Source organism: Triturus cristatus, chromosome 1_1 (assembly GCF_964204655.1).
Source record: "Triturus cristatus chromosome 1_1, aTriCri1.1, whole genome shotgun sequence".
NCBI lineage: Eukaryota > Metazoa > Chordata > Amphibia > Caudata > Salamandridae > Triturus > Triturus cristatus.
In genome coordinates, this window is record NC_140579.1 from 1269440181 (window position 1) to 1269467484 (window position 27304).

Below are 27304 nucleotides of genomic sequence, written 5' to 3' on the forward strand. Positions count from 1 at the left end.
TGCCATTCATCCGTCATCCACATTGCCATCCATCTGTTATCCAATCTAGCATCCATCCATTCACTCTTCCATTTATCCTCTCTGACACCCACCCATCCACTCTACCATCTATCTACTCACTCAGCCATCCATCATCATCCATCCATCCACTCTGCCATCCATCCACTTTGCCATCCATTCAGCAATCCATCTACTCTGTCATCCATTTACTCATTCATCCAGTCTGCCATACATTAACTCATTTCATCCACTCATCCATCACTTTAATCTGCCATCCTTCCTCCCGCCCATCCACATAGCCATTCATTCATTTATACATACATACAGCAATACCTTTACTCTTCCATCATTTCACCTGTCCATTCACCTATCTATCCAGCTTTACTCTGCCTTCTATCCATGTCTTACCTCTGCCACCCTTTCACATGTTCATCCACCTATTCATTCCCTCTGTCATCCATCTAGCCATTTACTATCCATTCATTTCATGCATCATTTCACCCACTCATCCATCCACCCACCCACCTACTCATACACCCATCTTTCTTTCTTTCACCCATCCTTCCTTTAAATATTCCTTCTTTCTTTCCTTTTTCTCTTTACCCATCTTTTGTTCTTCCTTTCTCCTGTTTGCTTTTCTATTGAGGCAGTATTCCTTTATTGCATTAATTACGACATTTTGTCCGCCCAGGTGAAGACAGAATAGGAACACAAAGAACTATAGCCCCCCTGTAGCTGCTGAAGCAACACGACACCCCTGTTTCTGAGCTGTGCTAGCTCCAGTTTATTCACTAACTTGTACTTCAAGTTATTTCATGCCCACGTAGGCATTCTGGGTTAATTCAAAACAGGTACACTGCTCCCTTCAGCATGGCATGCCTTCCAGACTCTTTAAGCATGTAACTTGAGTAAGAAGAGTCTTAGACTGCCCACTGAACTGTGATCATCCACAACAGGTGTTTTTGTAGATTTGCAGCCAGCCAGGGAAGACTTCTCAAGAGTGGCTGAACATCCCAATAACTACACAGTATCTCTGTTGGGACATGAACATGTTAGTAACCACACATTATTTATGGGGAGATTTTAACATTAAATTCACACACTATCTTTGTGGGGACTTGAATAAGATTAATTTCACACACATTCTGTGTGAGCTCTTGAACAGTCCTATCATCACACACTATTTGTGTGGGCACTTGAACATCATAATCTTCACACACAATTGTTGAGGAGACTCGAACATGACTGCCTTCACACTCAATCTCTTTGAGATCTTAAACATTCCTATAATCACACACTATCTCAGTGGGTACATGAACATCATTTACTTCACAAACAATCTTTTTAAGACTTGAACATTCCTATAATCTTCATTATGAGGTAGTTCGGAAAGCATCTGACCGGCAGTCGGATTCCCCTAGACCGTGTTGGAACCCATCCGCCCGACTCAGTAAGAAACAATTCCGACTGACCGATTATGATGCTCACGGTCGGAAGGTGAATTCCGAATCGGAACTGATTCGTACAGCTCAACTGCCAGCATTTCTGCCTGACTGATTACGATGTCTGATTCCAACATCCTTTCTGACTTGGTCTGTCTGACACGAAAATGCTGTTGGAAACTGACTATGGGGCCCCTAGAAGGCCCCCCTTCATCCTGAGTCTTCTGGTTTGGGCTCAGGGGAATATCCAGGGGACCCCCCCTATGTAACCATGCACAGTGTGGCAGGCACCATGGGGAGCCAACAACAGGGAGCAAGGTTTTCCGCAGCCACCCATTTTTTTCCAATAGGAGCCTGTGTTGTCGGTCGGAACAGAGGCTCCTATTGAAGTCAATGGGAGTCCTTCCGAACGGTGTTTGGAAGCATCATTATTGGTCGGGCAAGAACCACCGGCCACAAGTCAGTCAGAACCGAATCCGACAAGGAGTCGGGCGGTGTAGTTTCTGACCAACATCGTAATGAGGCCCTAAGTATGTGCAGGGTTGAACATGCCTATAATGCATGTTTGAACGTGAACAATTGTACGTTCACATGCTATCTGTGTATGGACATGATGATTATCTTTAAACACTTTCACTGTAGGGACTTGAAGACTACAATAGTTGCACACTATCTCTGTGGGGACTTGAACATAATAATTAACACACACTATCTTTGTGGCTGCTTGAACACCCCAGCAACCACCTACTATGTCTGTGGGGAGATTTGACTATTATATTCACACACAATCTGTGGGAGGTCTTGAACATTCCCATAATCACAAATTTCCTGATTCACAGGTAAACTTACACTTCTGTGTATGTGGAGTCTCTGCCACAGGTTTAGAGGCTCTGCAGCCATAAAGATACTACTCGTAAAATGCCTTTGTGAATTGCAAAAATTTGTAAGCTTAAAGAAAAGTTTAATTTTACCTTTATGAATCAGGACCACAGTATCTCCGTGACACTAGAACAGCATTTTAGTGAAGACTTTAGCATGATCATCAACCACTATATTTGTGGTGACTTGATTACCTTCACACACAATGGCTGTGAGGTCTTGAACTTTCCTGTAATCGTTTCATTTCTTTGGGGACTTAAACATCATTATCTACACACAGTGTCTTTGTGGAGCCTTGAACATCATCTTTATGCTCTATCTTTGTGGGAACTTGATCAATCATTATCTTCTCACACCATCTAATTGAGGTCTTGATCATACCTAAAAACCCACACAATCTTTGGAAAACTTGAACATCCCTATAATCACACACTATTTATATGCAGATTAACATACCTATAATCAGAAAGTATTCCTTTTTAAATGTGAACATCATTACCTTCTCACACTATCTGTGAGGAGACTTAAAGATCATATTTAAACTCTACCACTATACGGACTTAGGGTCTGATTTAGATTTCGGCAGACGGGTTACTCCATCACCAACAGTGATGGGTATCCCGTCCACTAAAATATAAATCTCATAATATCCTATGGGATTTATATTTTGGCGGACGCGATACCTGTCACTGTTGTGACAGAGTAACCCTTCCACCGAAATCTAAATCAGGCCCTTAAACACTATTATCTTTGCACACTATCTTTGTGGGGACTTGAACATCCTAATAAACACACACACTATCTTTGTGGTAGCTTGAACATCCCATTAACCATACACTATCACTGCTGTGACTTGAACATCCCTGTAACCACACGCTATCTTTGTGGGGACTTGAAAATCCTAATAAACACACACTATCTTTGAGGCAGCTTGAACATCTCAGTAACCACACACTATCACTGTGGGGACTTGAGCATCCCTGTAACTACACACTATCTTTGTGGGGACTTGAAAATCCTAATAAACATACACTCTCTTTGTGGGAGCTTAAACATCCCAGTAACCACACACTATCACCGTTGGGACTTGAGCATCCCTGTAACTACACACTATCTTTGTGGGGACTTGAAAATCCTAAGAAACATACACTCTCTTTGTGGGAGCTTAAACATCCCAGTAACCACACACTATCACCGTTGGGACTTGAGCATCCCTGTAACTACACACTATCTTTGTGGGGACTTGAACAAGATTAATTTCACACACAATCTGTGTGAGTTCTAGAACAGTCCTACAATCATGCACTATCTGTGTGGGGACCTGAACATCATTTACTACACACGCAATCTTTTTGAAACTTGAACATCACTATAATAACGCTATGTATGTGCAGGGTTGACCATGCCTATAATCCCTGATTGAATGTGAACAATCTTACTTTTATATACTATCTGTGTAAGGACATGAATATTATTTAAACACTATCACTGTTGGGACTTGAACACTACTATAGTTGCACACTATCTCTAGGGGTACTTGAACATCATAATAAACACACACTATCTTTGTGGCAGCTTGAACATCCTAATAACCACATGCTGTCTCTGTGGGGACTCAAACTCATCACTAACCACACACTATTTGGAGGGATATTTGACCAATATATTCACACACTATGTTTGTGGGGGACTTGAATATGATCAACTTCACACACTATCTGTGAAAGGTCTTGAAAATTACCATTATCACACGGGGCCTGATTCACAAAGGTGAACTTAAATATTTGTGTATGTTTATGACATTTTGCAATTCACAAATCAATTTTACGAGCAATATTTTTACGACTCTATATCTTTTTATGTGTGGAGTCTTTGCCCCGATTGCAGAGACGCATCAGTCATAAAGATACTACTCATAAAATGCCTTTGCGAATTGCCAAAAATTCATTTTACCTTTGTGAATCAGGACCACAGTATCTCTGTGATATTAGAACAGCATTTTAATCACACACTAGCTTTGTGGAGACTTGAACATGATCATCAACCACCATCTTTGTGGTGACTTGAACATGATCACCTTCACATACAATCGTTGTGAGGTCTTGAACTTTCCTGAAATCGCTTAATTTCTTTGGGGACTTAAACATCATTATCTACACACACTATACTTGTGAAGAGTTGAACATCATCTTTATACTCTATCTTTGTGGAAACTTGATCATCATTACCTTCTCACACCATCTCTGCGAGGCCTTTATTGCACCTAAAAACATACACAATCTTGGGAAAACTTGAACATACCTATAATCACACACTATGTATATGCAGATTGGAACATGTCTATAATCATATACTATCTCTGTTTAAATGTGAACATCATTATCTTCACACACTATCTGTGTGGGGACTTAAAGATTATCTTTAAACACTACAATTGCAGGGACTTAGGGCCTGATCTAGATTTCGGTAGATGGGTTATTCTGTCAAAACAGTGACAAGTATCCTGTCCACCAAAATATAAATCCCATAATATCCTATGGGATTTATATTTAGGCAGGTTGGATCTTTGTCACTGATGTTGACAGAGTAATTCTTCTGCCAAAATCTAGATCGGGCCCTTGAACATTATTATCTTTGCACACTATCTTTGTGGGGACTTGAACAGCCTGATAAACACACTCTATCTTTGTGGCAGCTTGAACGTCTCAGTAACCACACACTATCACTGTTGGGACTTGAGCATCCCTATAACCACACACTATCTTTGTGGGGACTTGAACATGTTGATAGTCATACAATTTTTATGGGGAGATTTCAAAATCATATTCACACACTATCTTTGTGGGGACTTGAACAAGATTAATTTCACACACAATGTGTGTGAATTCTAGAACAGTCCTATAATCATGCATATCTGTGTGGGGACCTGAACATCATTTTCTTCACACGCAATCTTTTTGAAACTTGAACATCACTATAATAACGCTATGTATGTGCAGGGTTAAACATGTCTGTAATGCCTGTTTGGATGTGAACAATCCTACCTTTACATGCTATCTGTGTAAGAACATGAAGATTATTTAAACACTATCACTGTTGGGACTTGAACACTACTACATCTTAAAACCTGGCTTTTTAAAAAACGAATCCTTCTCTGCAGTATGTGGTCCGCAATCTGCCATAGACACCTACGGGTAGTAGTTAGCAATATAAATGGTTATAACATAACATAGTTGCATACTATCTCTGGGGGTATTTGAACATCATAATAAACACACACTATCTTTGTGGCAGCTTGAACATCCTAATGACCACATGCTGTCTCAGTTGCGACTCAAACTGATCACTAACCACACACTATCTGTGGGGAGATTTGACTATTATATCCACACACTGTCTTTGTGGGGAATTGAATATGATTAACTTCACACATTCTGTGGAAGGTCTTGAACATTCCCATAATCACACAGGGCCTGATTCACAAAGGTAAACTTAAACATTTGTGTAAGTTTATGACATTTTGCAATTCACAAAGCAATTTTATGAGCGTTATTTGTAAGACTCCCTACCTTTTTATGAGTGGAGTCTCTGCCCCAAGTGCAGAGACTCCCCAGTCATAAAGATACTACTCTTAAAATTCCACGGGAAATTCGAAAAATCGTAAACAAGTGTAAGTTTACCTTTGTGAATCAGGACCACAGTATGTCTCTGATACTAAAACAGCATTACAGTCACACACTCTTTAAGGAGACTTGTACATTATTATCAACCACTATCTTGAAATGGAAAGGCACTATTATACTGCAGCTTTGAAAGCTGATCATGCTGTAAAACAATTGTGTAGCCACACTCCAGTCGCACCCTACATGGGATTACACCTGTTCTAACCATTGCAGTTGCTTTCAGAAGCTCAGACAAATTATATCATTTGAAATTTGCCAGACCATGTTTGGCTATGGAAACCCTTATTGCAACTTAGATTTGCAAACCATCTCTTTTTTTATTTTAAACAGTACCATATTATGTGATCTTTCTGTAAACACAAAAATCACTGAACTCTGTAGTGCCTGCCCCGCCTGTAACAGGCAACACTGCTGGAAAAATGCTGCCTTGGGCTGACGCTGTTCTAGTAGTTTGTTAGCTGGGATGTGGTGTTATAAGTATACAATTTCAGTGATGGAATCATCCATGCCTTCCCTTTACAACAATATTTTAACTCTGCACCTATATACTTATTTCTTCAAAATTACCATTTTACTTGAAGCTGTTTATTTAATGTTAATTGGCGAGAAAGCAACGTCTGATGCGAACCTGTTAACTACCTCGACTGCACAGTGTGAGCACCACATAAATGCAAGAAGCCATGCAGCGCCTCGAAGTCCACCTTTTAATTTCATTAGTAGAATAGAAGCAGTGATTAATCCAGTGGACTACAGAGTGGGCAATAATCGGCACACTGAAGCCCAACAAGAGCCCAGAGTACAGAGAGTGATTGCACTTACTCACTACTTCCTGTCCTATGTTTTCCATCACACTCCAAGTGCACGCACACAGGGACATCTTAAAGATTTCGGGAGCCCTGAGCAAAATGTAATTTGGGGGCCCCCGTTAGGAACAGCTTTGGGATCATGATCTAATTTCAGCTCTTTTCTGCTCTCGTTGACCAGGTCACTCAACGTGCACAGGCTCACTGGTCCATATTCCATGTGTGTTTACATTTGATACTCAAGGATGGTGACCTGTTTTCAATATTAGAATGTACAGCGCCAGCTCACTAATATTATTGCAAATAGTCTTTGTAACTCCCAGTTTTGGCTACCTTGATGTTTTTGCATATGAAATATCAGATATCACTTAAAAATAACCTACGATGACACGAATGGTTAACTGTGTGCATGCTGGAAATCCTGCCATTCCCTTAGAAAGAACTTTAGTAAGAAACAAACATTATTTGAGAGTTATGACTAAACAAAGTAAATAACATCACTCTTGTAACCCCAGTACAAAGTGTTTTTAAATCGGTTTTTTATCTTGATATACTTTTATTCTGTTTTACTAAGTGTTGTGCACAACCATTGGTCCTCACCCATCTCAGAGCTGACATTTGCAATCATGTATTTTTGAGATATTATCCTGACAAATACATTCATGCATTGTAATACTTTGCAAACATATATTCATTTGACAGCAACAATTTGATAACTAACCATCTCCCTAAAAGTTAATAGCATAAATAGCTAACAAAACAAAAATCCTTTTGGCAGTCCTTTATAGTTTGGCGGAGCAAGAGTGCAGCTATAAATTAGCAACACTTCTCCACTGCCAAACAAGTAGTGCGATCGCTGGGTTTCTGTCAGTTGAGCTTCAACCAACTCCAGTGGAAACCATTGCCCCAGTGGTCTCTCCACCAGACAACCACCAGCTAAAACTGGCACTTGCCCTAGGTTGTAGTTACCATAACTGAAATTGTCTTTCTGGAGCTGCCATGTGAAGCATGCCAGTCCTAGGAAGGAACATTTTTAAACAGCCCTGATGCACAAGACGAAAACATCCTGTGACCTTTGTTTGTTGTTTGAAGTGTTTTATATTGCTGCAAGGAAAAGAGAATAATGCCATTAGGGCCACTACAACATAGAGGCCTGATCAGCATTAAGGGTAATGAAAGTTTAACCGTGGCCACATTTTCATTACAGTGATCAACACTGAATAGTAAATCATAGCAGCCAATTAATGTAAACTGGGCAGACTATTTCTCTCCTCTCACTGATAAGCTCTACTGTCCAGGACAGGATAAGAACACTTCTGGTCACTCATGCACAGCACCAAAATGCTTTCCACATAGCTCTCACTGCAAAACACCATCATTTAAGCTAATCCTGTAGCATGCTAACCTTCTGATAATGCACTTCTGTACTCCTCAATGGGGTTTGAAGCATTATATGAAAACTATTACAATCATCCAGTTTAATGGTACTACATTCACCCACCCCAGAACGATGGAAGGCTGAAACGTATTTAACTCAGATTCAAACTTGTGAGCATGCAGCTCACACAGACATCATACCACCTGGCAATCCACTAGACAGAAACTAGATGTACTTTGGAGGAATATCTGTACAAAAAGTGATATTATTAACTAAGTGTTAAAGGTGTATTTTAAAATGCAATTATTACTTATCAACATTGCCTGCTCTTGTGTTCAATGCAAACTGAGCAGTTGTCCTTCTAGCATTAACATTCAATCCCATAATGAACACTCACTTTCAACATAAGAAAACACATTGATATATCCAAAAGTAAAATGTACTTTCTATAAGGGATTTGTTGTGGTTTATTGAAACTAATGGACTGTTGCTTAGCGTTAATACTGAGGCTTGCCCTTTTTAGTTATTAATTTCTCTAGCCCTGTCAAACGTTTCTAACCACATTTGAGAAATGGCTTGTCACCCGAACCTCTGACAAGAAGCTCATTTCTGATCTTTACAAGCACCTCCTGGCTACTACTACACTCACATATAATGCAGGTCGGGCACACAGGGAACGGGAGCTAGGCCGGTCCCTCACCCATAAGGAATGGGACAATATCTACTACAGGGCTCGACACTCAGCATACCACACAGGCCTCACTGAGACATTGACTAAGGTAGTTACCTACTGGTATTACACGCTGGAGCGCCTCCATCACTTTGACTCCGTCAGAGCGCTCTGTGTTGGAGGGGTTGTGGGGAGGTGGGTACCCTAGAACACCTTTTGTGGAGCTGTGGCCGCATTCAGCCATATTGGTCCCCAATCCTTGACGAAATAGACACTCACTTGGATACACAGCTCCCACGCTTCCTAGCCTACATCCTCTTGGGCCTTCCTAATCCGTTGATGTATCCCCTAAAATCCCGAAGAGGTTGCCTGATCGCAGTCGCCCTCGGAGCGGCCATTCAGAATATACTGGCGCTCCCCCCTGCCTCCACCTCACTCTGGATGGCTGCAGAGACTCTGGCTGGTACTGGGGATGGAGAAGCTCACTCTCGCTCTGGCAGGCAGAGGGTCCAAGTTCCCGGAGTTGTGGGGTCCCTTTTTCACTCTGCTCATAACTGAATTCAGGGAACTGACTTGCCCCCGCTACTTAAGACTTCTACGCCTTGCCCGACACGCAAATCCCACAGAAGGGCTCCTCACGTAGAGTTACCAGGCTAAGATGATTCTCTGTACGTTTCATAATCCCTTCCCTTCCTTTCCCGTGGGGCTTTAGTTGGTGGACGAGAGTGGGGGGAGGAGGGGGGATATGTTGGGGGTTTTCTTTGGTGCGCTGCCTTTTGTTGTTCTTTTTATATGTTCCCTTTTGTAGACCCGCTCCATGCCTTTTACCTGGGTAATGCTACTAGTCGCGACACTTGTGTCTGTAATACATTGTATCTGGGAGCTGGGGGTCTGGTTCCTTCTTCCTTTATTTGTCTTGAAAATCAATAAAATATTTAAACCATAAAAGCTGCGGGGACCAAGAGACGAAGGCAAAACCCGCAGTCCACTAGTGCCTGAACAGCCATGTAGGTACCCTGGAGAGCACCGGGCCATTGAAAAGAGGCAAAAGAGGCTGTGCTTTGAGGCGGCACAGCTTGAGCAGCCTTAAGCCCTAGAAAGCAAAGTATGGAAGAAAAGCAAGGTGAGTCTAATTGGCCCATTAAAACACATACCCAGGCCGCCACTTAACTTAAGGGTTGTGATCAGAAGTTTTGTAAGCAGGCTGATGGGAAGAGCAAATCCTATCTGGTCACATGACTACCTTCTCCTGCCACTAAATATTTGGGCCTTGGAGGTCTGCAACCAGCACCCTTCTACAGTGCCATAGACATATAGCGTCCATTGATTACTTATATGTACAACTACCATATCTGAATACAGTATCTTTGTTTCTCAAATACTCTCCAGAACACCTGCACAATCTGATGAATTACGACTTCACCAGCCCTGAAATTCTTATACTCTTCCTAAAAAATCAAGGGATCCAAAACTCTCATCATTTATCTACCAATTGTCAGTGTAACACAAAATGTGCGCAAAACGTATATAATGTAAGGTATTGCCTTATTAATGCTAGGCATGCCACCAGATATTCCGAGAACTTCACAGACCTGAGTATCAGCCTGGCTTCAGACTATCCCATTGCCACTCAAACCTTAGTCACAGCCTTCTCTCTCCTGACATTTTACCACATTAGCCCACAGATTACTCCCTCAAACTCACCAACAGACCTAAAGGTAGAGTGCATGTCTCACTCATTATCCATAAGAGTAATGTTCACATTCTGAAGCTTACCATCTGTGACAGAAACTCTTTTGAATCCTTGGAAAGACTCTCCTAACCTTTCCATCAAAATCTGTACTTGCTCTCACCCACCTAGTCCTGCACAAATCTTCTTTGAAGACTTCTCTTTTCTCTTAATCAACGTATTCCTCATATCCAATCACCTCCTATTCATAGGGGATTTAACTTCAGGCCAAGGACCAAACTATCCCACCCTTCAAAGAGTTATTTGGCAAATGCCATAGCAACAGCCTAGAAATAGCAATCACTGCATTCCCTTAAATCAAAAGCCATTGTTTGACACTATAGTTCACCATGCACATAATATCACCCCTGCCATTTGGTATGACCATCACACCATCTTTGATAACCACATTCTTCAATATAGTTCTCTCTGTAACCAGTGCAATCATTAATAAACACTACACCTCCTACTTCTGCTCCAAGAAAAAAAATCAAGTCCTATTCATTCAAATACTTTCTGGGGATACTTTTCTTGCTAGTGATCACCGCTAATTCCCCTCAATGTATCATGAACCGGATACACTCCACAATTTCCCTTACTGCTGATTCATGTTACCACACCTAAAATTATCTAAAAGAAATATACACAATATGTGGTACTCAAAAGTGCTGAAACTGCTTAAAAAGAAAATCCATCAACTGGAATCTGTCTGTTTTCCTGCACTTCCGTCAAACATGCCAGAACCACTTATCTTCAAAACCAAACAAGGCTTTTATTCAGAGCAAATTTAAAATGCATTGAACTGCCCCTGAGATTTCTTCAAGATGTTTAAGAACGTTTCCTTACCTTCAAATGCAAAAATGGTTCATCTGCCTCTAACAGTTCAGAATGCAAAAGTATGCCCCAGCCAGACCATTGCATTTCATCAACTTCAACTTCCTCCAAACTCCCAAATCCAATTGCAGTTCACATGAGACAGATACTTCTCAGTTGTAAGGCCCCTCCTGTGGAATAGCCTTCTCATTCATGCATGGCAATCAGCCAATGACACTCAATGGACCTGCCTGACAAGTCAGTATGTGAGCCTGTTTTATGGCAAGGTGGGCTGGTTTTATTGTTAATTTCCCTGATATTACTGCAAGATTGGCTGCAGCGAACACAAATGCATGCAGTCTCCCATATCCTGCAAAGTTTCCATATAGCGTGATTTTGCAAGTTCAACACTGGTCTGATTTGCAAGAGTGGGGGTCACTTTTCAGCTGACTGGTTTGGTAGTAGGGGACACTTATTTTGGTGCACAGACCAATTTTTCGTTCCCGTCGAAACCTGGCTCAGGACCACAACTACTACAAACCCTGCATTGTGTAAACCATTTCCCACCAATCAAACTCTGCTAACAAAGCCACAGCCCTCCATTCGACTTAGAACCACCATTCCCAGCAAACGCCATCTTTTGACCTGCTTCTAGTAAATTGGACAAAGCCAAGCATTGCTTTAAAGCACTCCCCGGGTTGCCCTCTACCTCGGATCATGGTGGACCCTAGTTCCAAATCCTCTTCTTCCATCTGAACAGCACCATGCACCTGCAGGGTAATGCTGCCTCTTGTCAATCTACAGTTTGAACATATCTCTGGGCATCAAAACCTAACCCCCCAGCTTCCAACATTAATACCCTTCTTGCAAACTTCACTACATTCCGAGAAACCTATGCAGACTTTCATGGACACATGAATGCACATAAGTATATAACTAAATTATAAGCAGCCTTGTACTCCACGTAACTCGACGTCAACCAACATTAATTGACTAGAAAAAAATGGAAGAAAAGCTTGCCTACCAATTAACTCGCTCTACTAAAATCTACACATTCGCATCAATACCATCAAAGATGCAGCAAACAAAAGTGGAATGCCCTTCAAGATAATTAATCGTTTCACCAAATCCTTACCAGACAGATAAATACCATGTTCAACAGAGAAGTGCAATGCTATCATCCTCTTCTTCATGGAAAAAGGTATAAAGAATTGCCAGCACGTGGACTATACTTCAAATTAATGGCTTGGAAAGTCCCCTTCCCCTCTCTATGCACTGCAGCCCACCCTAAAACCATAGAAATAATCTCTGCCTATACTCTGTTTTTGGCCTTTCATATTTTGCCGTTACCTCTGGCTAGGTTTGGGCTACATACATACATACATACATACATATATATGTATATATATATATATATTCACTGAAAAAAACATAGCTTTCACACACGTTATAGTTAGTAATTAGCATTTAAAAAACCTTGCAAATTCACTTAAAAAACCATAGGTTTCACACATGTTATAGTTAGCTGGACATTTCACTCGTGAAAAACCATTGAAATTCCCCCATTATAGTTAGTGCAGGCAACTATAACTCACGCGACCGCAATACTCTGCTGATGACGTCAGATATTACATCACTGTATTTAGACACTTATTTACCCATGTCTTCTTCCATTAATCTTTAGCTATACATATATTACAAATATTTATTTGTCATCAGTGATGTAATATTTGACGTCATCAGCAGAGGATTGCGGTCGCGTGAGTTATAGTTGCCCGCACTAACTATAACGGGGGAATTTCAATGGTTTTTCACAAGTGAAATGTCCAGCTAACTATAACATGTGTGAAACCTATGGTTTTTTAAGTGAATTTGCAAGGTTTTTTAAATGCTAAGTGCTCAGACCCGGTGAGACCCGGGCCACTTAAAGCCCTGCATACATACATACATGTATACACACATAGACACATACATACAAATACATACATGCATAGATACATACAAACATACATACAGCTATCAAGTTATTCTTCATTCAGCACTTGACCCATCTGCTTTTCTCATTGTGGTGCTGGTAGTACTATATCTCAGGGTAAAAAGAAAACTACAAGTATCAGAATGCAAAAAATAAAACAATGAATACAATGCTGAGAACCAATGCCAACACCACATAATAAAAAAATATTTATAGACATTGGACCTATAAAATTGATAATACGGAAAAAGCACACACTAGTTCACGTTTCAAAAATTCCCTCTCGCTAATACCTATAGACAATGTATTATTCTAAATGAGATTCGAAATTAAATTTATTACATTTACTAGGAGTGTGAATATAGTTTAGCGATTTGAATTTCATAGTATTCTTAAAAGCACCTTAGAGTTACTACTGGATTTTCACAATCGATTCCCTAGTCAAAATATCAAGGCTCCAATGCACGCTTTTAAGAACGAGGAAATGAAAGTTCCCGTGCCCCTGTCCCTGCCCTTTCTGCTGACTAGAGAACACACAATGTGTATGAATCCTGACTGAGGAGGACAGGCGCGTTAATCTGATGTACTCTGTTGCTAAACTCGCCCTCCTTCCGAAGTGCCCATCCTTTGTGGAACCCTCCCCCACAGTCAGACAGAAGAGGCTCTCTCCCCTGCATCAACCTGTCTTTGTTGTCATGACTATGGCCGTGAATCAGGTGTGAATGGGCGCTCTCCCAGGTTCAGCATAACAAAGGGCTGGAAACTTGACGCTCTCAGCTTCATTCTGACCTGGCCATTTCACACCCTGAGCCAGGGCGTGCACAGCAGCAAGACATCCCGGGGCACCTTGCATCCCAGACTGTAGTCGTGTGGGAGGGGATTCAATGGGCTCAACATAAACACCCAAGCTGAAAAATGAACTTTACACGCATCTCTGCCTTTTCAACCTTTCATTGAGGGAACGGAAGGCAGCTGTCCAACAAAAGGTTATCAAGTGCATCTTCTTACATATGCTAAGACTATTTTCTCTCTCATGACAAAAAATATATTTCTCAGGCTAGGCTAATTGTAAAATACTTGAGGACCCTAATCAATTGTGACAGGAATGTTGAGATTGCTATTTTGTTTTGCTTCTGGAAACATGGGTTCTATTCCGGAGTTCTGCACAAGGCAAAACGATTTTTCAGTTTTGCGCAGTTCCTTTATCTCCCTTCTTAACTGTTCTGCTACTCTCAGTCCCTATCACATCATGCTTTCTATAATAAAACGTTACTGATAATGCAGACATATTTTCTGCAAACAGCATCTCGTTTTAAAATAAACTAATACAATAAAATCATTCTTTATACACCTTAAAACTATTCGTTGAATTATATGTCAGAGGTTCAGCAAATGCAAAACATTACATGGCAACAGGATAAGGGGAGAGGAAAGTATACGGAGATTGGAGTTAGAGATCTCGGCATCGGCTCAACATCTTTTGATTCTGGGCAAATAACCTAATCTTCCCGTGCCTGAAAAGTGAACGCGACCTTGTGTAATGTAATTGGGGCTCAAATAAACCACTTTAATACCTTTGAGTATAGATTGTGCTCTATGCAACTACAAATTTAAATAAAAGCAACAGAACTTCATTTCGCTGATTAGTTCAATTCAAACCCTGGAAAAAAAAAACATGAGGAGTCATGGCAAGGAGATGATGGAAGGTTGAAATGGAGAGACATATGTGGGAAGACAAAGACAATACAAACCAAGCATTGGCAAAGTCAATGGATCTATATGCAAGAGTCATTGGTTTTGCCAATGTGTTTTAACCATGTTGTACACCAGCGTGGCTACTGTTCAGCATGGCTAAAAGTTAGTGATGTAGAGGAGAGCAGAGTGAAGTGTCAGAGTCGAATGGTGAAGAGTGGAGAAGAGTTTTGTGACATAGAGTGTCCTGAATTGGAGCAGCGGAGTGGAGTCACATAGAGTCTCGTTCACTGGAGGATTGTAGCGTAGAGTGAGCTGGTGTGGAATGCATTGGCATAGAGTGTTGCAGAGTACAGCGGCATAGAGTGCAGTGGCATAGAGTACAGAGGCATGGAATTCAGCAGCATTCAAAACAGTGTTGTATAATGAAGTGGCATAGATTAGAGTGTTGAACAGTAGAGTGCAGTAGTGCAGGGTGAAGTGGTGCAGAGTAGAGTGGTGTAGAGTGCAGTGGTGCAGGTTAGAATAGAGTCGCAGAGCGTAGTGGCATAGAGTGGTGCAGAATAGAGTGGCATAGAGTGGCGCACAATAGAAGACAGGGCTGTAGTGTGCAGTGGCATAGAGTGCAGTGGCATAGAGTGAAGTGCTGCAGAGTGCAGTAGCGTAGAGTGGAGTAGAATGGAGTGGCCGGGTCTGGTGACTTAGTGGACTGATGCGTCTACTGTAGGGGCCTGTGTTTGACAACATGGTCACAGGTTCAAATAATGGTTTAGAGTGCAGTGGCATAGAGTGCAGTGGCATAGAGCGGAAAGGCGCAGAGTGGAATAAAATTACATAGATTGCAGTGGCATAGAGTGCAGTGGCATAGAGTAGATTGTTTCAGAGTAGAGTGAAGTGACAGAGTGGAGTGGTGCAGGGTAGAGTGTCAGAGTGCAGTGGTGTAGAGTGGCATAGAGTAGAATGGCAACGGGTACAATCGGGCAGAGTAGAGTGCATTGGCATAGAGTGCAGTTGTTTCGAGTAGAGTGACAGAGTGCAGTGGCGCCAAGTGGATAGAGTGATATAGAGTGCAGTGGCATAGAGTAAAGTGACATAAACTAGATTGTTTCAGAGTAAAGTGAAGTGCCATATAGTGTAGTGGCACAGAGTGACGTTGAGTGGCATAGAGTGCAGTTGAATATAGTGCAGTGGCGTGGAGTAAAGTGTTTCAGAGCAGAGTGAAGTGTAGAGTGGAGTTGTTTAGGTAGAGTGCAGTGGCAGAGTGCGACAGCATAGAATTCAGCGGCGTGCAATGCAGTGTCATAGGATGCAGTGGCGTAGATTAGAGTGGTGCATAGTAGAGCAGTAGTGCGGAGTGGAGTGTGCTGAGTAGAGTGGCATAGAGTGCAGTGGCATAGAATGCAGTGGTGAAGAGTAGAGTGGCAGAGAGTGCAGTCGCATAGAGTGGTGCAGAGTGGAATGGTGCAGAGTGCAGTGGCATAGAGTGGAGTGATGCAGATTGCTGTCATGCAAAGTAAAGTGTCATAGAGTTCATTGGTATAGAGTGCAGTAGTGCAGAGCAGAGTGTCGTAGGGCCCGATTCACAGAACTAACTTAAGACAAAATCCTAAGCTTACTACCATTTTCGTATTCACAGAAGGTACTTACTCATTTTGGTATTCACAGAAGACACTTACTCACTTCGGTATTCACAGAAGTTAGGAGTCCTAACTTTAGGACTCCTAAATGCCTTCTGTGAATACCGAAAGTCTTAAAATTAGGATTTTTCTCAGTTTAGGAGTCCTAAAGTTAGGACTCCTAACTTTACTACTACTAAACTGAGCAAAATCCTAATTTTAAGGCTTTCGGTATTCACAGAAGGCATTTAGGAGTCCTAAAGTTAGGAGTCCTAACTTCTGTGAATACCAAAATGAGTAAGTGCCTTCTGTGAATACCAAAATGAGTAAGTGCCTTCTGTGAATACCGAAATGGTAGTAAGTTTAGGATTTTGTCTTAAGTTAGTTCGGTGAATCGGGCCCGTAGAGTGCAGTGGTGTAGTGTGGTGTAGAGTGCATTGGTGTAAAGTACAGTGGCATGGAGTACAGTGGTGCAGAGTGGAGTGCATTGGCATAGAGTGCATTGGCATATAGTGCAGTGGTGTAGAGTGCAATGGGTTTGGGTAGAGTGGCATGGAGTGGAGTAGCATAATAGAGTGCAGTGGCATAGAATAGATTGTTTCCGAGTAAAGAGAAGTTGCGTAGAGTGGAGTGGTGCAGAGTAAAGTGCAGCAGCGTGGAGTGGAGTGGATTGGTGTAGAATGAATAGGGCAAAGAGTTGAGTGTTACAGAGTAAAATGCATTGGCATGAAGTCTATTAGCATTATGTGCAGTGGTGCAGAGTGGTGTAGAGTGGAGTGGCATAGAGTGGAGTTGTTCAGAGTAGATTGGCGTGAGCTAGATTGGAGTGATGTAGAGGGCAGTGGTGAAGAGTGCAGTGGTGTAGAGCAGAGTGGCATACAGTTCATTTGTACAGAGTGGAGTGCTGCAGAATAGAGTAGAGAAGCGTAGAGTGAAGTGGCATAGAGTGTAGTTGGGTGGAGTGCAGTGGCATACATTGATGGGGTGCAGAGTGGAGTAGAGTGCAGTGGCATGGAGTGATGTAAAGTGGAGTGGTGCAGAGTAGAGTGCATTGAAATGGAATGGTGAAGAGCAGAGTGGAGTATGCATGGTATGGTAGGACACTGCCATTACAGACAACACATTTTTAATTGAAATGTCCATTACATTTGCACAGACATTCCATTTTACAAATAAAGCTATACAGTACACAAACAATATTGTGTGAAAATTCCATCACCTAGTGCATTGATTTGTTTTGATCATATTAAAGAATTTGTTTTCAAAACACTTCAGAGTTAACAAAAAATGTGTTTCTCCTGTATGTTGCTATTTTACAATACTCAGAAATACTTGCAGTTATTTTAAATGTTGTATGCTAGAAAAAAACCTTTCTTACATCTAGTATCCAGCAAGAGTGTCACATAATTCCTCTCACTTTTATGTCGGAAAAAGAAATGTAAACACCAAGCTCCCTCAGAAGACAAAGCCTGACATTTGACCTCTGTCTTTGAACACAGAGCAAATGTGACAAGATACGACAAGATGTGCCGTAAGTTTCCCTAGACATTCTCTGATGACATTTTATTCAGGAGATGTTCATTCGCAATTGTTTGATTTGACTTTTGATGAGCAAAGATTGTTCAGCAAGTTTAGACTCTCATCTCCTATCTTTTTGGTACCTGGACATCCCTATAATTAGACAGCTTTCTTTGTGGGGGCCTAGCATCTCTATAATCGCACACTATCTCTGGAGGGATCTGGGCATCCCTATAATCCCATACTATCTCTGTGAGACCTGGGCATCAATATAATCACACACTATCTTTGTGGGGACTTGAACATGGCTATTATCATGCACTAATTCTATAATCGCACACATTCGCTTTGGCAACCGTGGTAATACTATAGTCACACACCATCTCTGTGGGGACTTGAGCATTCCTGTAACTACATACAAGCTCTGTTTTGGCTTGAGCATCATCAGCTTCTCATTCTCTGTATGGGGCTTTGTGAATAGTGATAAGTATTAAAGTTAGACTTTTGGTCTAAGTTTACATTGTTGAAACTGAAAAGTAGAAAAGTTAGATTTTTTGTCTAAGTTTACCATTGTGAATCGGGCCCTATTTTAATGAGGACTTAAACACAATCATCTTCATGCACTCTATCTGTGGGGAATTAAACATCGCTTTAATAGCACTCTATCTTTGTGGTGGCTTTTGGGTCCCTTGCTCACTGTGCCACAGGATTCGAGCTAGCCTGGCTGATGAGGAGGTGTTACCCGAAATTGGTCCCAGGATGCTTGTTTCCGGTCCAGGGAAGACCTGGCCTGGAAGTTCTGGCTGGAATGTTCCCATGAGGCACAGTGTCAAGACTGATTTGCGTATAGTGGGTCTGAACTGGGGTGGTGAAGTGAGCTAAAGAACAATGATGGATTCAACCCAGATCTGTGACTGGGGGTGAGTGACTGAAAAGTTTCAGCACTCCGTCCATCATCTCCTTGTGTTTGCTTCGACTTGAACATCATCAGCTTTACATTCACTGAATGGGGCTTTGTGAATATTGAAAAGTAGTAAAGTTAGACTTTTGGTCTAAATTTACCTTTGTGAATACTGAAAAAAGTAGTAAAGTTAGACTTTTTGTCGAAGTTTACGTTTGTGAATCAGACCCTATTATAATGAGGACTTAAACACAACCACCTTCATGCACTATCTCTGTGGGGACTTAAACATCGCTATAATAACACAACATCTTTGTAGGGACTTGAACAACACTGTAATAACACACTATCTTTGCGGGGACTTCAACATCACTATAATAACACACCATCTCTGTGGGGACTTGATCATCACTATGATAACACACTATCTCTGTGGGGACTTGAACACCGCTATGATAACACACTATCTTTGTGGGGACATCATTGTTTTCACACTCTTTATAATGGGATTTAAGCTTTGAATGTACACTATTTCTATGGAGACTTAAACAAAATCTTCACCCACTATCTCTGTGGGGACCTGAACATCTATTTTGGCAAAAATTTAAGCAGTTAATCAAGCTTTGGGTTCCACTTGACCATATTCCTTGGTTCCATATGTTAATTTCTTTATGTGTTAGTTCCCTTATCTCCTCAGATTTAAAGAACTAATACATAGGTTAAATACAGCTTAAGTCTCTTTCTTTAACCATGATATGATATTTTCTGGCACATTAACATAATCTGTCTTTAATGTATACCCCTAGTACAGCAATTCACTTATGAAGAGATTATGATGTTGTTTGTGTACATTGTTGATAAAATAAACCTTTAGCCATGTGCCTTCGACTGAATTCAATCACAAATAGTGTTATGGACTAGGTCCCCACAAGGATGGTAGCACTTGTTCAAGTCCCCACAAGGATGGTGCTGTGCGTACGATTAAATAACAATATATTTGCAAATTTGAAGCAGGATCCAGTATCATGAATTTTTTCTTAACATTTTTCTGTTATTTGTCTGTTGTAAAAACATTCAGAAAGGTTAGTCCCCACAAGGCATGTGTTCACACATAGTCCCCACAAGGATGGTTGTGTGTGTGTGTGTGTGTGTGTGTGTGTGTGTGTGTGTGTGTGTGTGTGTGTGTGTGTGTGTGTGTGTGTGTGTGTGTGTGTGTGTGTGTGTGTGTGTGTGTGTGTGTGTGTGTGTGTGTGTGTGTGTGTGTGTGTGTGTGTGTGTGTGTGTGTGTGTGTGTGTGTGTGTGTGTGTGTGTGTGTGTGTGTGTGTGTGTGTGTGTGTGTGTGTATATATATATATATATATATATATATATATTACCTACTGGCAAGTTCCTTGAAATTTGGCAGAGAGGTAGTCTACAGGTCAAGGAAGTGCCTTTTGTAGGTTTGGTGTAAATCTGTTCAGTAGATTCTGAGAAAATAGCCTTTAAATTAATATATATATCTGAGCCAGCTTACGGTGCGCTTACGGTGCGCTTACCGTACGCTTACGGTGACGTGCGCGAGCGCGATTCTGATTGGCTGTTCGATCTAAGTAAACATTCGAATCGGTCGAAACCAGGAAGCAGCGGCCGCCATTTTCTCTCTCGAACTCTGAGGGGGGCTGCAAAAACCAAGACAAAAAACATCTACAGGGGGAGTATATTCAGTTCTTAAACACCCAGCATCCATATATGTGTCCCCAAACAACCCCCAAGGCCAAAAAAAAAATTATATTTTATTTTTCAAAAATCGCCGATTAAGCTTACCGTACGCGTACGGTAAAAAATGTATAAAAAAAAAAAAATTCCACTTTTTCCCCACCCCGTGTGCAAATGGTGCCCGCACCATTTGTGCATGGCCTATTTACTGAAATGGAAAGTACAAATGAATAACGTTCACAACGAAGCGCATAATATGTCCCCCATGTGCGCACGGTGCGCGAAGCGCATCGTGCGTACATGGCCCATCCCGCGTAACGTGGGCACGCGGTGCGCGCTGCGCACCGCGTGACCACCGTGCGTGCACGGCACTAACTGCGTAAAGTGGGCGCGCACGCCACGAATGGCGTAAAGTAACTTAGCATTTAAAAAACCGTACAAATTCACTGAAAAAACCATAGGTTTCACACACGTTATAGTTAGGAATTAGCATTTAAAAAACCTTGCAAATTCACTGAAAAAACCATAGGTTTCACACAAGTTATAGTTAGCTGTACATTTCACTCGTAAAAAACCAATGAAATTCCCCCGTTATAGTTAGTGCAGGCAACTATAACTCACGCGACCGCAATCCTCTGCTGATGACATATGTGTCTTTATGAAAAAATAATATTTTTAATATATGTATAGCTAAAATTTAATGGAAGAAGACATGGGCAAATAAGTGTCTAAATACAGTATTAGCATCAGCAGAGGATTGCGGTCGCGTGAGTTATAGTTGCCTGCACTAACTATAACGGGGGAATTTCATTGGTTTTTTACGAGTGAAATGTACAGCTACCTATAACTTGTGTGAAACCTATGGTTTTTTCAGTGAATATATATATATATATATATATATATATATATATATATATATTTGTTTTTCACAGAAAAAAACATAGGTTTCAGGGTGTTATAGTTAGCTGGCCGTCACTGACCATGTCATGAATGATGCAATATGTGACATCATCAGCAGTGCATTGCGGGCGCTATAGTTTGCAGAACTAACTATAACGGAGGAATTTCTATGGTTTTGTACGAGTAAAATGGCCAGCTAACTAGAACACCCCTGAAACCTATGTTTTTTTCTGTGAATTTCAAAGGTTTCTTTACATGCTAAATTCTAACTATAACGTCTCTGAAACCTATGTTTTTTTCAGTGAATTTCAAAGCTTTTTTAAATGCTAATTTCTAACCATAACGTCTCTGCAACCTATGTTTTTTTCAGTGAATTTCAAAGGTTTTTTAAATGCTAATTTTTAAGGGTGATAGTAGTTATACCTATTTTTTTGTACTGATTTTCTACAGTTTAACTGTTTATTTATACATTTTTTATTCATTAAACATACATTTTTCTTAAAATTGCACAAAAAAATTTGAAAATTCAAACTGAAATATTGATTAATGTTCTTGTTTTCAGTTTTTATTTTAATATAGTTATATTTTTTTTCGGAGTCGCGCACTCAAAGCGTACACATCACGGTGGGTGTGCGCATTGTAGCTGCCATTTTAGAAAAGTCATGAAGGATCCGCGTATGGTGTGCGACTGCTGCGTGTTTTTCAGTTTTCATATACATTTAATATTACGTGATGTGCGGGATTGGTATGCGACCAGTTCACGACTCCTGCTCCCGCGCATTCGCGACACATGCGCATTACTGTACGAGATGCTTGCGCGGTTTCGGGTCCAGCATGACGTCCTATACATGCTGGGGCGCGCTGGGTGTGCGACTCGCGCAAAAAAAAAAAAATGTATGTTCCAGAACGATATGTATGTGTCTTTAATATACATATTAGGGCAAGAGATTATCTAAGATATTCATAAAAATAATATATTTGTACTTATAATAAACTTATATTATTTTTTAATATATTTTCGCCAAGTCGGGTGCGTGCATCGTGAGTGCAGAGAACCAGGTCAGCAGAGCTGCTGTAGAGCCAGAGAACCAGGTCAGCAGAGCTTCTTAAGAGCCAGAGAACCAGGTCAGCAGAGCTGCTCTAGCTGACACCGAGACTGACAGACACCGAGACTGACAGACACCGAGACTGACAGACACTTCTCTCTACCTGCTGCTCACCCCCTGCTGCTCACCCCCCCCCTCTCTACACCTCTACAACTCTACCTCTCTACACGCACACATATATATGTATATGTGTATATATATATATATATATGTATATGTATATGTGTATATATATATATATATATGTATATATATATATATATATATATATATTCACTGAAAAAACCATAGGTTTCACACATGTTATAGTTAGCGGAAATTTTACTGATAAAAAACCAATGAAATTCCCCCGTTATAGTTAGTGCAGGCAACTATAACTCACGCGACCGCAATCCTCTGCTGATGCTAATACTGTATTTAGACACTTATTTACCCATGTCTTCTTCCATACATTTTTAGCTATACATATATTACAAATATTTTCTTTTCATAAAGACACATATGTCATCAGCAGAAGATTGCGGTCGCGTGAGTTATAGTTGCCTGCACTAACTATAACGGGGGAATTTCATTGGTTTTTTATCAGTAAAATTTCCGCTAACTATAACATGTGTGAAACCTATGGTTTTTTCAGTGAATTTGCAAGGTTTTTTAAATGCTAATTCCGAACTATAACGTGTGTGAAACCTATGGTTTTTTCAGTGAATTTGTACGGTTTTTTAAATGCTAAGTTACTTTACGCCATTCGTGGCGTGCGCGCCCACTTAACGCAGTTTGTTCCGTGCGCGCACAGTGAGCACGCGGTGCGCTTCGCGCACCGCGCGCCCACTTTACGCAGTTAGTGCCGTGCACGCACGGTGCCCACGTTACGCTAGATGGGCCATGTACGCACGATGCGCTTCGCGCACCGTGCGCACATGGAGGACATATGATGCACTTCGTTTTTAAAGGTAAGATTTTAATTTTTCGCAGTAGTTATAAGCCATGCACAAATGGTGCCCTTCGGGCACCATTTGCACACGGGGTCGAGAGAGTGTGGATAATTTTTTTTTTTTATATTTTTTTTTTTAATCTTTTCGTTTTTTACTTATGTGATAAGCCATGCACAATTGGTGATCTTCGGTCACCAATTGCACACGGGGTGGGGTTAGTGTGGATATTTTATTTTTTTTTATATTTTTTTACCGTACGCGTACGGTAAGCGTAATCGGCGAAATTAGCGAAAAAATAAAAATTCCGTTTTTGGCCTTGGGGGATCTTTGGGGACTCCCTGTACATGGCTATGTGTGTGGGAGCTGTCAAAACAGCCCCTTTAAATGTTTTTGTGCTTTGTTTGTTAATCATCTCTCTCAGTGCGAGAGAGAAAATGGCGGCCGCCGCTTCCTGGTTTCGGCCGATTCGAATGTTTACTAAGATCCAAGAGCCAATCATAATCGCGCTCGCGCACGCCACCGTACGCGTACGGTAAGCGTACCGTAAGCGCACCGTAAGCTGGCTCAGATATATATATTGATTTAAAGGCTATTTTCTCAGAATCTACTGAACAGATTTACACCAAACCTACAAAAGGCACTTCCTTGACCTGAGGACTACCTCTCTGCCAAATTTCTAGTAATTCTGTTCAGCCGTTCGGGCTGTAGCCCTGTCTAAAGGTCCTATGGAAAAATGCATGGGAAAAACGCGTTTTGGGACCCCCCTTTTATCTCAGCCCCCGCTTGACGAATCCCCCCGAGACTTTCAGGGTAGGAGCGGAGCGTAGCGCCCCACCTATTTTGAAAAATTCGCGAGGATTCGTCGACCGGCGCCAAAGTTATTCAAAATAGAATGTTGCGGATTTCCTATGGAAACGTGGTCCTAACTATAACTACCTACTGGCGACCGCCAGTAGGTAATATATATATATATATATATATATATATATATTCACTGAAAAAACCATAGGTTTCACACATGTTATAGTTAGCGGAAATTTTACTGATAAAAAACCAGTGAAATTCCCCCGTTATAGTTAGTGCAGGCAACTATAACTCACGCGACCGCAATCCTCTGCTGATGCTAATACTGTATTTAGACACTTATTTGCCCATGTCTTCTTCCATACATTTTTAGCTATACATATATTACAAATATTTTTTTTTCATAAAGACACATATGTCATCAGCAGAAGATTGCGGTCGCGTGAGTTATAGTTGCCTGCACTAACTATAACGGGGGAATTTCACTGGTTTTGTATCAGTAATATTTCCGCTAACTATAACATGTGTGAAACCTATGGTTTTTTCAGTGAATTTGCAAGGTTTTTTAAATGCTAATTCCTAACTATAACGTGTGTGAAACCTATGGTTTTTTCTCATAATAGTGCACTGTGGTGGCAATGACCTAGGCACTTTGACTGGGGTAGGTCTGGAAATGCTTATGAAGGACACCTTTGCACAACTGTTTTCACTTTTCCCTAAAACTGCCTTTGTGTTTTCCAACATATGCCAAAGGCAAAAATGGAACTGGTCCAATCATTTCTGTCCGCAGATTGACAAAGCAAGAAAGCACGTCAACAAATCTGTTTCTGCTTTCCTCCGTGACTATGGTATGGGTGCCATTTACCACAACAACTTGCGTTATGACATGCAAGACATTTATAGAGGAGATGGTGTGCACTTCAATGATGAAAGGAACAGAGTCTTCCTCTTGAACCTTAGACTCTGCATCGGTACTTACTTGTAGGTACCACTAAAAAATCATTTCATAAACACAACGGCTCTTTTTAGAGCCCCCTAATATCTAAACATTTAAATCTGAATTTCATTTATTTTTTTAATTAATTTTTTCTACCGTACGCTTACCGTAAGCTTACCGTACGCGTACCCCGTGTTTTTTTTAAAAATCAATAAATGTTTTCTTTGTACCTTACAGTCCTTCTTTGACCCCCTCACACATGTAAGGGGGTCTGTAACTCTCCTCATTGCCCCCTTTTCTTGTTTTCACTCTTTTTTTTCTGAGTGAAACACACAAAATGGCGGCCGCCGCTTCCTGGTTTCGGCCGATTCGAATGTTTACTAAGATCTAACAGCCAATCAGAATCGCGCTCGCGCACGCCACCGTACGCGTACCGTAAGCTTACCGTAAGCGTACCGTAAGCGGGCTCAGATATATATATTGATTTAAAGGCTATTTTCTCAGAATCTACTGAACAGATTTACACCAAACCTACAAAAGGCACTTCCTTGACATAGGGACTACCTCTCTGCCAAATTTCTAGTAATTCTGTTCAGCCGTTCGGGCTGTAGCTCGTTCTAAAGGTCCTATGGAAAAATGCATGGGAAAAACGCGTTTTGGGACCCCCCTTTTATCTCAGCCCCCGCTTGACGTATCCCCCCCGAGACTTTCAGGGTAGGAGCGGAGCGTAGCGCCCCACCTATTTTGAGAAATTCGCGAGGATTCATCGACCGGCGCCAAAGTTATTCAAAATAGAATGTTGCGGATTTCCTATGGAAAAGGGGTCCTAACTATAACTACCTACTGGCGACCGCCAGTAGGTAATATATATATATATATACACACTTAAAAAACCATAGGTTTCACACATGTTATAGTTAGCTGGACATTTCACTCGTAAAAAACCATTGAAATTCCCCCGTTATAGTTAGTTCAGATAACTATAACTCGCGCGACCGCAATCCACTGCTGATGACGTCACATATTACATCACCCATGACATGGTCAGTGGCATCACTCATGACATCACTCATGACATCATCCTTGTGATAGAGTGGCAGTCAAGCCAGTTGCGCTTGTTGTGACAGCTGGAGTGTGTTCCCCCTGTTTCTGTATGTAGTACATTGCTGTCATGCTGTCTGTATGGACCAGGACAGCTTGGTCTAGGAGGTGGAGTTGAAAAGATTTTAACGCTAAGAAGATTGCTAACAATTCCAGGTAGTTTATGTGGAATTGTCTTTGTTGGGTAGGTCCACATGCCCTGGTGTGAGAAAGTGACTCTGTATATACTGTTCCTTAATAGGTACAGGGTGTAGTGAGTTCACAGACCCCAAGGGTTTAACAGAAGTTAAAGTTAGATATAACCTTACTCTCCAAAGTGGTAGCCTGGTCGAGCAGTAAGGCAGTATCAGAGGACAGTGTAAAGCATTTGTTGTATACACTCAGTCAGCAAATAGTTCCACACACTCAATAACTGAACTCTAGGCCAATGGTTTGTATATAAAAAAATATATGCTTGTTTTATTTTAGAACCAACACTTGGAATTAAAATAGACTTTCTCGACAGGAGATGTTTCATAAAAACTACTTTTGTATATGCAATAGACTTTTTAGTAAACAGTTACAAGTAGTTGCAGTAAGCAACTCTATTTCTAAACACAATACATTGAGCTCAATGATGAATTCAAATTATATGCAACAGATTACTTTTTAGATTACTTTTGTAATTCCAGGCCTGGATCCTAGATCGAGTCCTGGGTCAGTTCTCAGAATCAATTGTTGAAAGTC

The 27304-nt window shown here is 41.1% G+C and overlaps 1 protein-coding gene across 10 annotated transcripts in view; it reads right to left on the reverse strand.

The window, feature by feature from the left end:
* LOC146871936 (DDB1- and CUL4-associated factor 7) overlaps window positions 1-27304 on the reverse strand; it is a 919103-nt gene that overhangs the window by 601490 nt on the left and 290309 nt on the right. The window contains exon 7 of one of the 10 annotated variants that reach the window (XM_085652243.1): window positions 591-1033. The exons of the other annotated variants lie outside the window; for them this stretch is intronic. Within the exon in view, the coding sequence (XP_085508369.1) occupies window positions 921-1033 (113 nt within the window). The 3' untranslated portion in view covers window positions 591-920. Of the gene's footprint in view, window positions 1-590; window positions 1034-27304 lie in introns of those variants that run through there. 10 annotated transcript variants of the gene reach the window in all.